This window comes from Pseudophryne corroboree, chromosome 1 (genome assembly GCF_028390025.1).
Source record: "Pseudophryne corroboree isolate aPseCor3 chromosome 1, aPseCor3.hap2, whole genome shotgun sequence".
Taxonomy (NCBI): domain Eukaryota; kingdom Metazoa; phylum Chordata; class Amphibia; order Anura; family Myobatrachidae; genus Pseudophryne; species Pseudophryne corroboree.
The window spans coordinates 1,238,502,423-1,238,517,821 of NC_086444.1; the positions used below are offsets into that span (position 1 = coordinate 1,238,502,423).

General features: G+C 40.5%; 1 protein-coding gene across 1 annotated transcript; it reads right to left on the bottom strand.

The window, feature by feature from the left end:
* Positions 1-2,865: 2,865 nt before the first annotated feature.
* Positions 2,866-12,969, bottom strand: LOC135052876 (vomeronasal type-2 receptor 26-like). The gene is made up of 5 exons (XM_063957451.1): positions 12,891-12,969; positions 12,589-12,803; positions 6,011-6,163; positions 3,918-4,041; positions 2,866-3,773 (listed from the first exon to the last, which is right to left on the bottom strand). The coding sequence occupies exons 1-5, from the start codon at positions 12,967-12,969 to the stop codon at positions 2,866-2,868; spliced, it is 1,479 nt and encodes a 492-aa protein (XP_063813521.1).
* Between the last annotated feature and the right edge of the window lie 2,430 nt (positions 12,970-15,399).

Sequence of the window (15,399 nt, forward strand, 5' to 3'; positions counted from 1 at the left end):
CAGGAAGTTTTCTCACTAGAGTAAGCAGTATTTGACGATGGTGGTGCGCTGTCTCGGTGGGACAAAAGGAGACGGTGGTTAGCTCCACTATCACTTAGTGCACATCGGGTGAATGATTATGAGTTTCAATTATAAAACATAGTTTAAAGTGGCATATTCCTCTTGCGTTCCATCGGTTCATTGGAACGCATAAGGGGAGTGCCTTGCACTCCATGGGAATGCTATGCATCATGGGATTTTGTCTCATTAATGTTCCGTTAAAGCTCAGAATCACAGTTTTCAGGTTCTATTTTGGTTATACATACTGCTGAAATAGCGCAGAGAAATAATATTTATTTTATACATATATTACCTGAAAGGGAAGTGATGTCATAGCTATGGAGGTATAAATAACCCTAGATTGGATCCCAGTCATTATCTTTTGACTGGTGACTGATGCACACATAATCCTGTGAGATTGTAAGTAACATTTATTTATTGAATCTGTCCATCTTTTCTGCCATTAATGTTAATGATGTAATAGGCATTAAATTTACCTTAATGTTTTATGTATGAATATTTGGACTATTCAGAGCTGGCCCTAGCCAATATGATGCCCTAGGCAAGATTTTGGCTGGTGCCCCCTAGCACCACAGCTGGTTCCACCACTGACCTTGCCCCTCTTTCCCAGCACCATCACCCCTCATCCATAGCAGTCCTTATTTTGGGGTTTGTACCCCCTATATTTTAAATAGGAACAGTTTGCACATTTGACGCACAGCCCAAAAAGGAGTGTGTTTTTGCTGACAAGGGGCATGGCCACACAATAGTAACCCCAATTCCAATTATGCCACACAGTACTGCAACTTTATTCACAATTTATCATGTGATAGTGTCCCTAATTCATGTTACATCCCACAGTAGTATTACTTTGCCTTATAGATGTTACTCCTCACAGTAGAGCCCCTTATTCACATGACATCATACTGAATTGCTCGTTATTCACATTACACCACACCCTATTGCTCTTTATGCACATTAGAGTACACAGTAGTGTCATCTCTATACATAAGGCCACATAGTAGAGCACCTTATACACATAATTCCACACAGTAATGCCCCTTACACATTTGAGACACATTATTAATGTCCTTATTAACATAATGCACCTTACACATTATGACAACCTTTATTAATGCCCTTTTACACGTAATGTCCTTTACACATATGCCACACATTACTAATGCCCTTATAAACATAATGACACACATAGTACCCCATACACATATGTTGCACATTATTAATGCATTTTTAAATGACACACATAATGCTCCTTACACATATTCCGAACACTACTGCACAACCAACCCACTCACATGCACACAGCACTCACACTGCCACTAACACTGTGACCTCTGCCTCTGCTTGAATACAGATGTGTCCTCATAAATCTTGCCTCAATGCTAACGTCGGGAATTTTTTTTCATGAAAATGCATCCTATTTGCATTGCTATGTTGCTAGTATGCACAAGCTGCTTCTACTGATTAAAATTATATGCAGCATGCCTATATACTGTGTGCGACTGTGGCTGTATCTGCATATGAAATGCTACACACAGAATATAGGCATGCCACATATCCTTTTAATCAGCAGAAGCTGCTGATGCCCCTAGGCATATTAAATGCCCTAGGCCATTACCTAGTTTGCCTATGCCTATGGCCGGCTCTGGGACTATTGGATACATTTGAGTTTTGTCTGAAGTTGGACTATAATATGATATTGAATTTTTAGTTCCCAATAACAATTCAGATAGTGTACCATATGAGACTTTGGCCCCAATATTTATTTGAACATTAATTGACCATTTTAGGACATATTATGATGTCGCTTTTTATCTTCGTTTGATAAAATTTCTGTCACAGACTCTAAAGAAACATGCAAGTTTAGTATTGGTATGTACGCTATATATTTATTCATTAAAATTTAGAGTTTAGCTCCATATGACTAATTTGCATTTACATGTAGTAGATTTTGAATTCCCTTTTTTATCTGAAGAATTAACTTCCTCATAAATTCCTTATCACAAGTATTCATGTTCAAACTTGGTATGTAATCTAAACATTGCTGAGTTCCCTTTTATATCCACTTCTTAAATTTCCAACTCTAAATTAGGAATTATTTTTTCACTCTTTAAAGACTTTTGCCCCTGATGAAGCCATTGAGACGAAACGTTCACCAATCTGCATTGATCGTGTATGTGTATATGAGAATTTCATCCTAAACTCACACCTATCAAGGTGAGGGTGTACTGTATTCCAACTCCTCAATACTGACATGAACAAGTAAAGATTGGTGTTGTATTATACATATTTTATATTGTACATGTATGAATTGCATACTATTTTTATATGTAGTGAATAAATGATATTCTGAATAGCAAAAATTGAGTACTAATGGCTGTCTATTTTCAGGTGATATTTCTTTGGTGAGGGGGTTCTTTTCAGGATATTCTGTATTGATCTCTCCATAAGTAAGATCCGTACACTACTGAATGATTTGACTGACCGTCATGGTGTAAATCACCCAGAATTGTTTTTGTGCTGAATTCACAGTATTGTATACACTAGCACACTGGGATACTTTTTGTGTATATATATATACATATATATATATATATATATATATATATATACACACAGTATATATATATATATATATATATATATACAGTATACATCCTTTTCCTTTGTCCATGTCACTAAATCCAGATCTTCCTATACTTATTTACATAAACCATTTTTAATGCAAAGCCTTATAATTAAGCAAAATTTAAGGAAAACAACAATATTTGTATAGTATAATGGTAAAGTACAGTATCTGATGGTTTATATAGTGTTTTTCACCAGCATTGTTTTTCTAGAGTTAAATTCAGGTTTTATAAGCAGAATATACAGCTTTGGGAAAAATATACAGCCCAGAACACCAGCACATGAGCTCAGAATGGCAAATATCTCCACAGCCACCATGTACTTCCCTTTGGTGCTCAGATAGGCCGGGATCATTGCAATCCAGACACTGCAGAGCACCAGCATGCTGAAGGTGATGTACTTGGCCTCATTGAAGCTGTCCGGTAATGTCCGCACCATGAAAGCCAGAACAAAGTTCACAGATGCCAGGATCCCTATGTAACTCAACATAGAGTATAACCCAATCACTGACCCCTCATTACACTGAACGATGATCATTCCCTTATAGGAGTGATGGTCATACTCTTGGTAGGGAGAATAAACAGTCATCCAGATACCACAGATCAGAACTTGGACAGAGGAGCACACAATGACCACATAATTAGATATTTTGAGTGTTACCCACTTCCTCCAGGAACTGCCGGGTTTGGTGGCTTTGAAAGCAATGAAGACAGTGACAGTCTTGGCTAATACAGAAGAGACAGCTGTGGAGAAGAAGATCCCAAAAGACATCTGTCGGAGTCTGCAGGTTATATCCACCGGTCGTCCGAGGAACAAGAACACACAGAGGAAGCTCAGCAAGATGGAAATCAGGAGAATGAAGCTTACAGCCCGGTTATTGGCTTTCACAATTGGGGTGTTCCAGTAATAAATAAAGTTCCCTAATATAAATAATGTTATGGCAGAGAAAGATGAAGCTGTTACTGCAGATATTTGCACCACAATGTCCTTTTCATAGGACAGAAAGTCATATATTTTGGGTACACATCTCACTCTTCTCTCATCCGGCCACTCTTCATCAGGACAACTATAGCAGATCTCACAATCTAAAATGTAATATAAAACCATACACATAATCTTGGTGGGTCAGTTCTTTTGTTTGTTATAAAACAATTAGACAGTATGTATATTTTAAATCCTTACTCTCATATGTTAATTTGTCAAATGTGTATACTGTAACACATTCCTACCTGTTGTATTACAAAATTCTCCCTCAGAACATGGGACACAGTCATAGCAGCAGACATGAAATCCTCCATTAAAAGCTTTTCTGTATCCAGGAAGACATCTGTCATTGCACCGGGATGTGGGGATCTTGTACATGCAATAAAATATAAAATATGATTCAGGTTTTTTATATAAATAATTTAATTTGAATATTATTTCTTTTTAATTGCAAGAACATTTGCTATTTTTTACATTTATCTTAGGGATATTATAATATGCTGATATGCCCTCATCCTCCAGTGATAACATGACCACATATTATGTCCCTCAAGTCTGTTGCCGCTTTGTCATCCTAATATTCACTCTCACCTTCACTCCCCACATCAAGGCAATATATTAATAGTGATGGATATAACTTTGTATTAAAGCATTTCATCCTTCCTGATTATTTGATTCTCCAGCCCTGCACAATATATATTTCTCTGGTCACCATCCAACTGTTCTTTCCTTCACTTTAGAGTGTAAGCTCCTCCTTCTTGTTCTTCCTTAGTATACTTTGTCTCACCCGTATTCCATGTCCTTGTCTCCTTCCTACAGCCACTCTGATTCTTGTAGCTCGCCCATATGCTGGGTACAGGATCACTGCACTGCATTGACTCCCACCTTTGCCTCCAGCTATCTTCAATGAGTTGCCATATCCATGCCCTAATAACCTGTCCTTTACAGTATGGTGTAAACTTGTATTTACACTTATATTATGGCGTTCCTTTGTGTGGTGTATTTAAAACCTACTGTAATGCCCTGTTAATGAGAAACGTTTTGTAAGTGTATTCTGTAGAGCGGGGTATACATTTTGCGGCACAAAATAAATAAAATGTAATAAAAATATTGTTGGATTATGCGCATGAGAATTTGAACCTATTAAAATATACAGTAAATGGGTTAAATTCTATAAGTCCTAGAACTTGATTTTTTGGTGTTTCATTGTACACAGCAGATCATTCATAATCATTTCTACAACTTGCTTATTGCCTAATTATTGATAACATATTTCAGCATTCATGTTGCTGTGTATAATCCACAACCCTCCTGCACAACAGTTCTGATCACTTTTATCAAGTATAGATGCTTCCCCTGGTCTCACACTCTGCAATATGATCAATCTGCAACTTATTTCTAATATATAAGATGTTATGGTCAGTTATCTGTCTGAATCGTATTATAGGATTTACTATTATTACAGATTAGACATGTCATTTACATATATTCTGCTGTAACAGTTTCTAGTACACTTGGAAGATGAATTACATATATGATTGATTACAGCAGTTTATGTCATTATTATTTTTATTTATGTATGTTATTTATAAGGAGCCACAATGGTCCTCAGTGCTGCACAATGGGGAGAGCACAGAATACACTGAGCAGACATTATGCAGACAACACATATTATATGTAATTCAAAACTATAACATTGTACAATAACCAGACAAAAATAAATTGATGTACAGTATCAGAGCCAGATTAAGGCTGGTGGCGCCTGAGGGGCAACAAGGTAGGGAGGGTCCATGCTATTAAAACAGCTGAAAACCACCCCTGAGCACCCCCTATTCCACCTTGAATCTCACACACACACTGAAAGCCCCCTCTTTGCTTAGACAGGACAGCATGCATCTGCTGTGTGTGGGGGCCCTAGGTCTGACCTCTGTTGCAGCAAGTGGTGATGTGGGAGCAGCACCAGAGAACCAGAGGATGGAGAGGATGCAGCACACTGCTGTAAGGAGCGGAAATGTGAGAGCGGAAAGTGGAGCACCAGAGGAGGGAGAGGCTGCAAAACACACACAGCAGCTGGCGGTGGCACCTAACACCCCTCTCCTCCTGCTTATTCTTCCACATCTGTGTACTGCATCTGGTACACATAGCTATGGTGGAAACTGCTCCCTGAGAAGCTGAGTGACAACTACTCAGCTGCAAACAGCTATGTGTGGGGGCCCCTGGGCAACTGCACCCATCACCCCTCCCTTAATCAGGCCATCTATTGTAGTATAAATAATATATAAGATTGCAGAACCAACTATTGACAATAATGTGAGTAAAATGGATAAGTATTACTCACTTGAGGTACAGCTGTAGCCATGCTCATCATTGCTGAGATGTAGAATGCTGCAAGATGTCTTTCTGCATGGCACACTGGGCTTTGACTATTGATGCCAGCAATTGCTCCATCAGCTCCTTTAATTCCAATAGGAATTAAAGGAGCGATCGCCATCTGCAAATAATCACAAACCAGCGCACCATGCAGAAAGTAAAGATGAACATGGTCACATCTGTATGCCAGAGCATTCATTTGAGAAATAGTCAGGCAGAGATGAAGTGTTAGGTAGGTACCTGCTCATGACAGCTTACATTCCATAGGGAAGAGGCAGACAGACTTAGTGTGGAACTATGTGGAGAATTGAAATGGTATCAAAGACTGGAGGATAACAGGAATGACAGTAGAGATTTATTCTGATAGCTTGAAGCCTTGGAGACCAGTGTAGGTGGCAATAAGTTACAGATGTTTCCACCCCATATGAGCCGTATGACTAAATTAGGATATATACCATGCCTTGTGATTTTTATTAAGATATGCTACTGTAATTTGCTACTTTAGATAAACACTTTAATGGAAAAATAAAACTGGGAATCCATCAAATCGCTGGTCATGGTGGGTGTATGAGGACAAAGGAGTGGCTTAGTGTTTTGTAGATCAGGAGAAGGAGATGGAACTTGCAATGTACTGTAGGTGACATAGAACCAGTGTAGTGATTGGCAGAGAGGGTAGACTGAATCAGAGTGGCAAGAGAGAACAATTATTTGGGCATGTAAAATATATTGATAGAGTGATATAGTATGGCTAGAAAGAAAGCAGTTACGGTAATTGAAGCCAGACATGGCGAGTGAGAAAATAAGAGTTTTAGTTATTATCAAGGAGATAATGGACAACATTCTGGTGCATTGGCCGAAGTGAATTCTACAGGAACAAGAAAGGTCTCAGTGTGGGGAATAAAGGAAATGGAGGCATTAAGGATTATTCACACACAGTACATTAAGAGACAGAGGAGATTATATCACCTTTAAAGGACAGGGAGATGAGGGGATGGACATTTTGATTTTCAGGTTGCCCAAAAGACAATTGAAACATTAAACATGAGAAAGGGCAGAGTTGAAAGGAAGAGAGATACATTTAGGTGTCATCATTGAACAGGTCATATTGGAAGCCAAAAAAGCTGAAGAGATCATCAATTGAAGAGGTGTAGATGGAGAAGAGTAGAGGGCCATAAACAGATACTTGGGTAACCTATATTGTTAAGTGATAAAGGGGAAAGTAGATTCATGGGGAAAACAGAAAAGAAGCAGTTGGTTAGGTAGGAGCTTTAACAGAAGACATTGTCACAAAGGCAGATGGAATGGAGTGTCTTAAAGACAAGACGTTGGGCAACACCAACAAAGAAAGCAAAGATTTTGTGAATGCAAATAAAAGAGGTGTGACCCTCAGACTTAGCAGTCTGGTGAAAGGTTGTGTTTGAAAGAGGGTGAGGCTTGTAGTGTAGAGTGCAGGAATAAAACCACACTCCCACTGTAGAAATACAGGTGGAAGAGGATGAGGTTAAAATGGTCTGAAACCCAGAAAGTAATATCTGTTAAGACACCGGAAGTAATCTTACAGAAGGGCTATAAAGCCTAGAAACTTACAGTACACATAGCAGATCAGTTCTGTTCGAACGTAGTTTTATCTGCAGTGGATATAGCCTTCTACAAATCCCCTCCAGCTTTTAACTTGCGACAAAGCTATTAGACAGTACTCTGGAGAATCAACTGATCTTCATTATTTAAACTACTTAATCGATTACCATCATCTGGGACATAACTTGAAACATCTGAGATAAGAGCTATGTATTCTAATTTGTTCTTGTTATTATTGTAACTTTGCATAACTTGTTACTTGCATGTTTTAATTGCTGTTACTTAAATAAATGCTTATCCTTTTTGAAATGAGTCATTCTCCATAGTTAACACATTGTATCCCAGAACCTAGATCACTTGCATTTTCAACTGACAACAGGAGGCATATTTTTACACAAGATGCTTCCTGAGGAGTTAACATGTTGTCACACAGCAGCTGCATACAAAGATGTAGTGGATGCAACAATTGCGTTCACGTCTGAAGAAGCACCTGGATTTTGGAGGTGAAGTGTGTTGAAAGTCAAGAACAGAACAAGAGGTGGGGGGAGGGGGAGGGGAGACAGAAAAGCTGACAGGGAAGTTAAGGTTGACATGGCAGAACTATTTGATGAGAGCAAGAGTTTGTAGTGGCAGAAAACACTGTGACAACATTGACTGTAATTTAGTGGCAGAGGAACATTGCAAAGATAGTAAGCAATGTTGGACTGGGGCATGACAGGCCCACTGGGGGAATGGCGTGGTAGTGACCCATGATTAGGGGTGTGGCCAGCCTCCAAAGAGGGTGTTTCCAATCACAATAGAGGCCTCGCTAACCATTAGCAATTGCATGTACTGGTCCCATTGATAAATATATACAGTAAATACTGCTAGTGTATGCATAATATACCAGAATAATAACAGCAATGCACTATAGTCCTGTGCAGGATAAAGTATCCTATGCACAATGTATAACAATTGCACAGTCTAGAACCTGAGTAACAGAGGAGGGTGTAGAATCAAGAAAAAAAGGGTGATAGATAACTGAGAGCTGCAATGGGGATGTCTATAAGTAGTCTCTCAAAAACCATAATGCATACAACAAAGAAAAGTATAAAAATCACCTCTGTACTAATCAAATAAATATACAAGGAGTAAAAATAGTGTGGGATATGGATAGTCTATAATCCACAATCTTAGGATAAGTTCTGATACACCTATTCCTTTTCTTAGATCCTTTTTCTGATAGGAGTTAATCGGGATGTAAAATGGCTGGAATGTGTACCATACTCACGCAATAATGTGGTGTTTTCCATATTCTTTCTTCCTCCTCCCTTCTTTAGACGAAAATCTTGATAAATTCTTCTCCTCAAGGATGGGAAAAGAGCAGAAGGACAACTGATAGTGTAGTAATTTTGTCTTATAAATGTGGATTTTAAATGACTAGACTCCTACTCCCCTTATTCTATTTATACTAGAGTGCGTACCATACTCACATCCATATGGGGGGGGTGGACACACATAAAGGTATCTTTAACTTGACTTGTGGTTCACTATTCTTAATCCCGTACTCCCCAATGAGGATCATCAAAACATGAGTGAGACAAATAATGAAAGTAGTGGGCGTACAAACTCACACTGGAATGTGCAGAGACCGGCTCATAAAGGTATCTTTATGGGAGTTCTGGAAGTTCTTTGTTCCAATCTGTGATTCTGTTCCTCTCAATGAATAGGGGTATGCATACAGAAAAAAAAATTGGGTATCAGGGTTTCACAAAAAAAGGATTTTATTTAATAAAATGTATAAAACAAAGAAAAAAAATGCTATGGACCCCTGATCATAACAATGGGAAATGGATAAGCAGAGATGAGTGAAAAATGTAAAAGTCCAGACTTTCTCACCTCAGGTTATACCATCCAAGTTAATCACTAGTAGTCCTGGCCCTTACACCAACACCACGTTATTATGTGAGTACGGTACGCATTCCAGCCATTTTACGTCCCGATTTACTCCTGTCAGAAAAAGGATCTAAGAAAAGGAATATGTGTATCAGAACTTATGCTAAGATTGTGGATTATAGACTATCCATATTCCACACTATTTTTACTCCTTGTATATTTATTTGATTAGCACAGAGGTGATGTTTATAATTTTCTTTGTTAGAGGAGGGAGTAGGACCTCTAGCAGTGGGCCCCATCAGGGGTTTCACTGTGGGACAGTTTGTTCCTGATAGCAGGTAAGTAAAGTTTGTCAGAGTTGAACCAACAATGGTTAATATCAGCAACCACGATAGTTATATCTAGATCAAGGGAAATGCATAATGAAAGAATAATATGGCCTCTTTGGGGCAGAAAGAATATCAATATGGTAAGTTCAATATTGTTGAAGCTACTCCTAGTCAGGGCTTTTTTAGAGAAGGATGGAAGGGAGAGGGTGGAAAGATGGTATAGGAGAGGAGAATGAGGTCAGACAGAGGAAAAGTGAATTTTTATAGCCAGAAAAAGCACATTAACATGGATGAGTGAGGAGATTCCCTGACTTACTATTGACCAATTCAGAATTTAAAAAAGTGACATTTGGAGACAGGTAGGTTCAGAATGATTGTCAGTTGGGATGTTAAAGTCCACAAGATGAGAGAGGGAAGGTTAGAAGAGCAAAATTATCAAGGAATTCATAGACTGGTTTAGTTATGCAAATGTTGACTGGGTGGAAGAGGCTGCTAGGATGGACATCAAATGAGGATGAGAGGGAAGATTCAGGGCAAATAACCTGGAAGATGTAGATGGGAGTAAAGAATCATCAGTTTGTTGGTTGTCAGGTCAGGGATAATAGGAAATGGACAAAATTACAAAGAAGTTAAGAAAAGAGATATAATTAATCATGGACTTAAGCTACGGTATGTTTGTTGCACATCACTCTGGCATTACAGAATACACAAGAAAGAGGGCGAGAGAAAAAAAGAGTTTGGTGATATTTCTGGTTTGCAGGGTGGGCAATGTTTTTATCAAAAAGGTTGATATAAAGAGAAGAGAGTAATGAGTCAAGAATCAGAAAGGGGAGAGAGATCATCAGTAGACTGGATTGGAAGAAGTGGGAGAGCGGCATACTATTTTGTGAAGTTGATTTGAAAGGAGAGAACAGTGAAAGAATCAAAGAGAAAATAAGTGCTAGAAAACAGTTTATTGCTAAAAAAAATAGAAAAACATGCAATATTATGAATTAGTTCACACTGGTTGGTACATCAACTCATATAATAATAATAATAAAATATTTATAAAAACAATTAAAAAGCACCTCTATTTTTATTCTTCCTCTTCTTTATTTCTAAACAAAATTGTTAAAATAGATTGCTTTTCATATTTTGGCAGAAATGTTTCATTCAATACTAAACAGTTGCTTGCCGTACCCGATCGGGTATGAACAGCGCAAGCAAATGGTGCACAATGTTCAGGCATGTCTGCCGCCGGCGATGGCCATCGCCGGGCAGCAACGGATGGAACAAAAAAAGCATTTGCAGTGCTGAATGCAAGAAGATTAACAGGTAAAAGGCGTTCATGGGCGGCAACTCACCGTTTTCGAGGAGTGACCAGGAAAACACCGGCATGCCCAGCCATTTCCAAGGAGGTTTGCTGACGTCAGCTCTATCCAGGATCATCGCAGTGGCTGAGTAAGTCCTGGATGGTGCAGAAGCTGCACAAAGTTTTGTATGTGCAGCTCGCTGCACAGCCAATCGCACCCCTGCGCAGTGTTTACCCCCTCCCCTGTAGTCAGCGATTACCTGGTCGCAGCAGTGCAAAATATAGCCTGCCTGCAACCAGGTCTGAATTAGGACCATTATCTCTTCAGATTTTGGCAGATTGTATCATTATGCTGTATTGTGGTCTCCTAATAAACAGAAAAAAAATAAAATCAAGGTAAATTTATTTCATTAGCTGCTATATTATTTTCAACATTAATCTTGGATACTTAATATCCACTAGGTTTTTTCTTGCAAGCATATAAAGGGATAATAGCATCAGGGCCGAACTACCCATTCAACCTCAGGCTGTTTGGTTTGGCTGCCCCTTGCCCGAAGTGTGCGTATCCAAGAAAATTGAGGTGTACAATGAGTCCATACCCCTCTGATTCACAGCACACCCCTTGAGCTCTGCTGCACGCTCCTGCCCGCACGCACCCTGAAGTGTCTGTTTCAAGTCATGAGTACATGCCCCCTGATTCGCAGCAAGCCCCATGCACTGTGTCCATTCGCCCTCCATGTGACGTGTGCAAAGACTTAGAAATGTCAGGGCAAATTCTTAGCTGAAGTATGTCCTTGTATAGCATGCAAGCTAATTTGGCTTTCTTGTTATGAACATGCATGCGTATATGTATATAGTTAATGGGTTAATACAAGCTTATCTAGCTTTCATATTGAGCACATATAGGGCCTAATTCAGACCTGATCACTGCTGCAAATAAAAATGTAAGAGGCAACTTTTAGCTTACAATCATTGCGCATGTGCCAGGATGCGATGTGCGAAAAATGTGCAGACATACAAAAAAATGTGAACGCACACAGGCAACAATATAGAGGCATGCCTGGGGCAGTGTGGGGGTTGTGGCTTTGCAGCCCTGAGAAGAGGGGCGTGAAGTTGGGTGTGCAGTGGGTGTGTATGGCTTGGGCTACAGGCGGAATTTATACACATCTACAAAGAAATTCCCTCACACTGCACACAATGCGATCTGCACATTCTAATCCCTCAAGCAATGGGGCAAACAACTTGTGGCAATGTGGCAACACATTTTAACAACACCTTTTTTTATTCTGGATGAAGGGGGACTTCAGGTGAACGGATTCTGCAAGTAGATCTACCAGTGCTCTGGCCAGAGGTATTTTGATCTTGGCTAGGGCTATGGGATGGTGCAGGCAAGGTGATGGGCCTGAGAGTTTGAGCCTGGAGGGATGCGATCTACTGCATGCCTTAGGCATTAAGAGCCAGAAAGGAGGCTACTTCACGCATGCGTGGCCTGATAGTTGAGGTGAGCTCCAGGAGCATCTGTTTGGGAATTCCTCTGTTCTTTGGCCTTGCTCTTGTATCGCCAACAGAAGCTCCTGTATGGTTGGTGGGGGCAGCAGTTTCTTCAATGTGTGGTGGTGAGTCAGGCCCACCCTCAGACAGTGAATCGGAGTTCCCCTTCCCAGGCTGTGTGAGCTGCACCTCCTGTTCTTAAAATGTATAGAAAAATAAACAGAAAGTAGCATTGCTATTTTGCATGTCCATAAACTTGTGTTTCATCTTACTATCATAATTACCTGGCTCAGCATACAGAGCCTCAAGGGCGGGCATGTCTGTGTCCATCTTGGACATGCCTGCCACCTCTTCTTCATCCATGCACCTCAAGGCCTGCTACTCCATGGTGGTGTGCTACAAACCACTGGCGTATCTATAATGGGTGCAATGTGTGCGGTGCACATGGGCCCACGGAGGTTCAGGGGGACCACACCGCACACCCTGCACCCATTAATAAAAATACTTATCCTCCGAAATCCCACAGTGCAGCAGCGCTGCTGTCAAAATCACTAGGAAAATGGCGCGGCTCCATTTTTCCGGTGTTTTGCACATGCACAGAAGGTAAATCATTGGGGAAATGGCCACCGTGCCATTTTCCCGGAGATCAGCGCATGCGATGTAGACTTTGGAACAGTACTAGAGTACCCTAGGGATCTTAGTGCCCAGAGTCTACACAATGCTGCCGGCTAGAGAGGAGGAGGCCAGCTGGAACCTACACATGGACCTCCTCCTTTCTAGAAACGCCCTTGCTACATACTGTACTCTCAGGAAAACACCCACCACCTGTCCCCCTCGCATGCTGCCACTGGGCAGCCATGTTCCCCTTCAGCCGGCAATTAAAGTCAGCCATCTAAAATAAGTTACAATATTGAGGACGCACATTCAACATATGTTTATAAAGTATTATCAAAACATTATTTACAAGCTCCTGGTACATTCTCTAATGTTTTGTCAAACTTTTTTACATTTGAAAAAAATATATAACCAATATATCTACCAATGTTTAATCTATTTCTAACCAAACCAAAGCACAACCCTTAGAGTAGATGAGTTAAGCCTACTTGTCCTTGTACCCATGCACACTGTCCTCAAGAGATTTGCAGTATGCATATGCACACAAAAACTTGTCACTTAGTAAATAATCACAGAAGCAAGAAAAGCCCATTAGAACCATTAATGCATTCCTTCTTTTCACCTCTTGTGAAGTGCGGATGATGGGCGTCTCCACCTTCACCACATCAGGGATTTTATGCCAGATGCAGCCCCCATGTTTTTGAGCCAATGGTGGATATTCTCCATTACCTGGGGGACCAGAATGTCTAACTCCCTCATGCCAAATGGGGATTGCATTTTTTTTTTCCTAGGCTTTTCCTGTGATTGTGACTGGGTACTTAGCCCTGGTTCCTCTGTGGATTGTTGTTATTGGGTACTGGGCCCTGGTACCTATTTATCTACACAGCCAGGTCCTGGAGCTTTTGTTCCATGGCCAACATCTGTACTGCCAGGTGCTTGGAGCTTTTGTGCAAGTGCTGCCTCTCTCTCTGCTGATCTTCTTTCTTCTGCTCTTTTTCTTCATTCCTCTACACATATCCATGTAGTTATCTTGGACAGATATCTGCTAATGCGATCCATTGTGACTGCCATGCTGTGAACGTAAGGTGCATTTTTGTTAGTGATGAGTGGGTTCAGTTTTCAGAGAACCAAACCCAACCAAACATCACGTCCCGAGCAAGGATCCGAGTCCGGCTCAGGACTTGCTGCCTGACTCGGAAACAAGAACAAGGCAAAACATCATCATCCCACTGTCGGATTCTCACGGGTTTTGGATTCCATATAAGGAACTGTGCGTTGCTGCCATTTTAACTCTGGAATTGGAGAGTGTATCAAGAGGACTTGTCTTTGTCCTCATTGTCTGTGCGGGAAAGTGGTGTGGCGATTCCAGCGCTGTCTTGTGCTGCTCAGTCCAGTGTAGTGTCTTATGCTGCATCAGTCCAGTTACAGTGGTGGTGTCCTCTGCTGCCATATGTCCAGTGTAACTGTATAAATCCAGTCCAGTGGTACTGCCATATAAGTGTAGTGGTACGGCCATATAATTCTAGTGATACTGGTGTATGTGTCCAGTGTTACTGCCGTATAAGTCCAGTGGTACTACTTTAGTGGTGGTGCCATATAAGTCCAGTCCAGTGGTGCTGCCATATAAGTTCAGTGGTGCTGTCCTGCGCTGTATATTATTAACTCTAAATAAAGGGGTTATTAATATTTAATTCAAATATTTCTTACAGGGTTTGCCCTATGTAGTGTAGAGGTACTCTCTCCTGTGCTGCATTTGGTTATATAACTCCGGAAAAATAATGGAGAACAAAATTTTAGAGGATAAAATAGGTAAAGATCCAAAATCACTTTCTCCTACTGCTGCTGCTTCCGCTGCTGTTGTTGTTGCTGGGAGTCGATCGTCATCTGGGAGGGGAAGTTGGAAGACCACTTGTACTACTTCAACTAAACAAATGACTGTCCAACTGTCCATTGCGAGGAAGATGAAATATGACAGCAGTCCTCCTGTTGCAAAACAGATAATTGAGGCCTTGACAGCTATGTTGGTGTTTAATGTGCTTCCAGTATCTGCCATTAGGGCAGTGGGACTGCAGTGCCACTCCTAGATGGGCCAGGTGTTTGTTCTGCACACTCGAGGCGCTTAGCTTAGTCATACAGCTACCTCATTGCACCTCTTTTACTTCTTTGTATGATGTGCTG

Bases quoted from the DNA above. Each gene is read 5' to 3' on its own strand.
- LOC135052876 (XM_063957451.1), bottom strand. From the start codon at position 12,969: ATGGATGAAGAAGAGGTGGCAGGCATGTCCAAGATGGACACAGACATG. The intron at 12,804-12,890 runs GTAATTATGATA...ATACATTTTAAG, and splicing joins GGCTCTGTATGCTGAGCCAG to AACAGGAGGTGCAGCTCACA. The intron at 3,774-3,917 runs GTAGGAATGTGT...ATTACATTTTAG, and splicing joins AGAATTTTGTAATACAACAG to ATTGTGAGATCTGCTATAGT.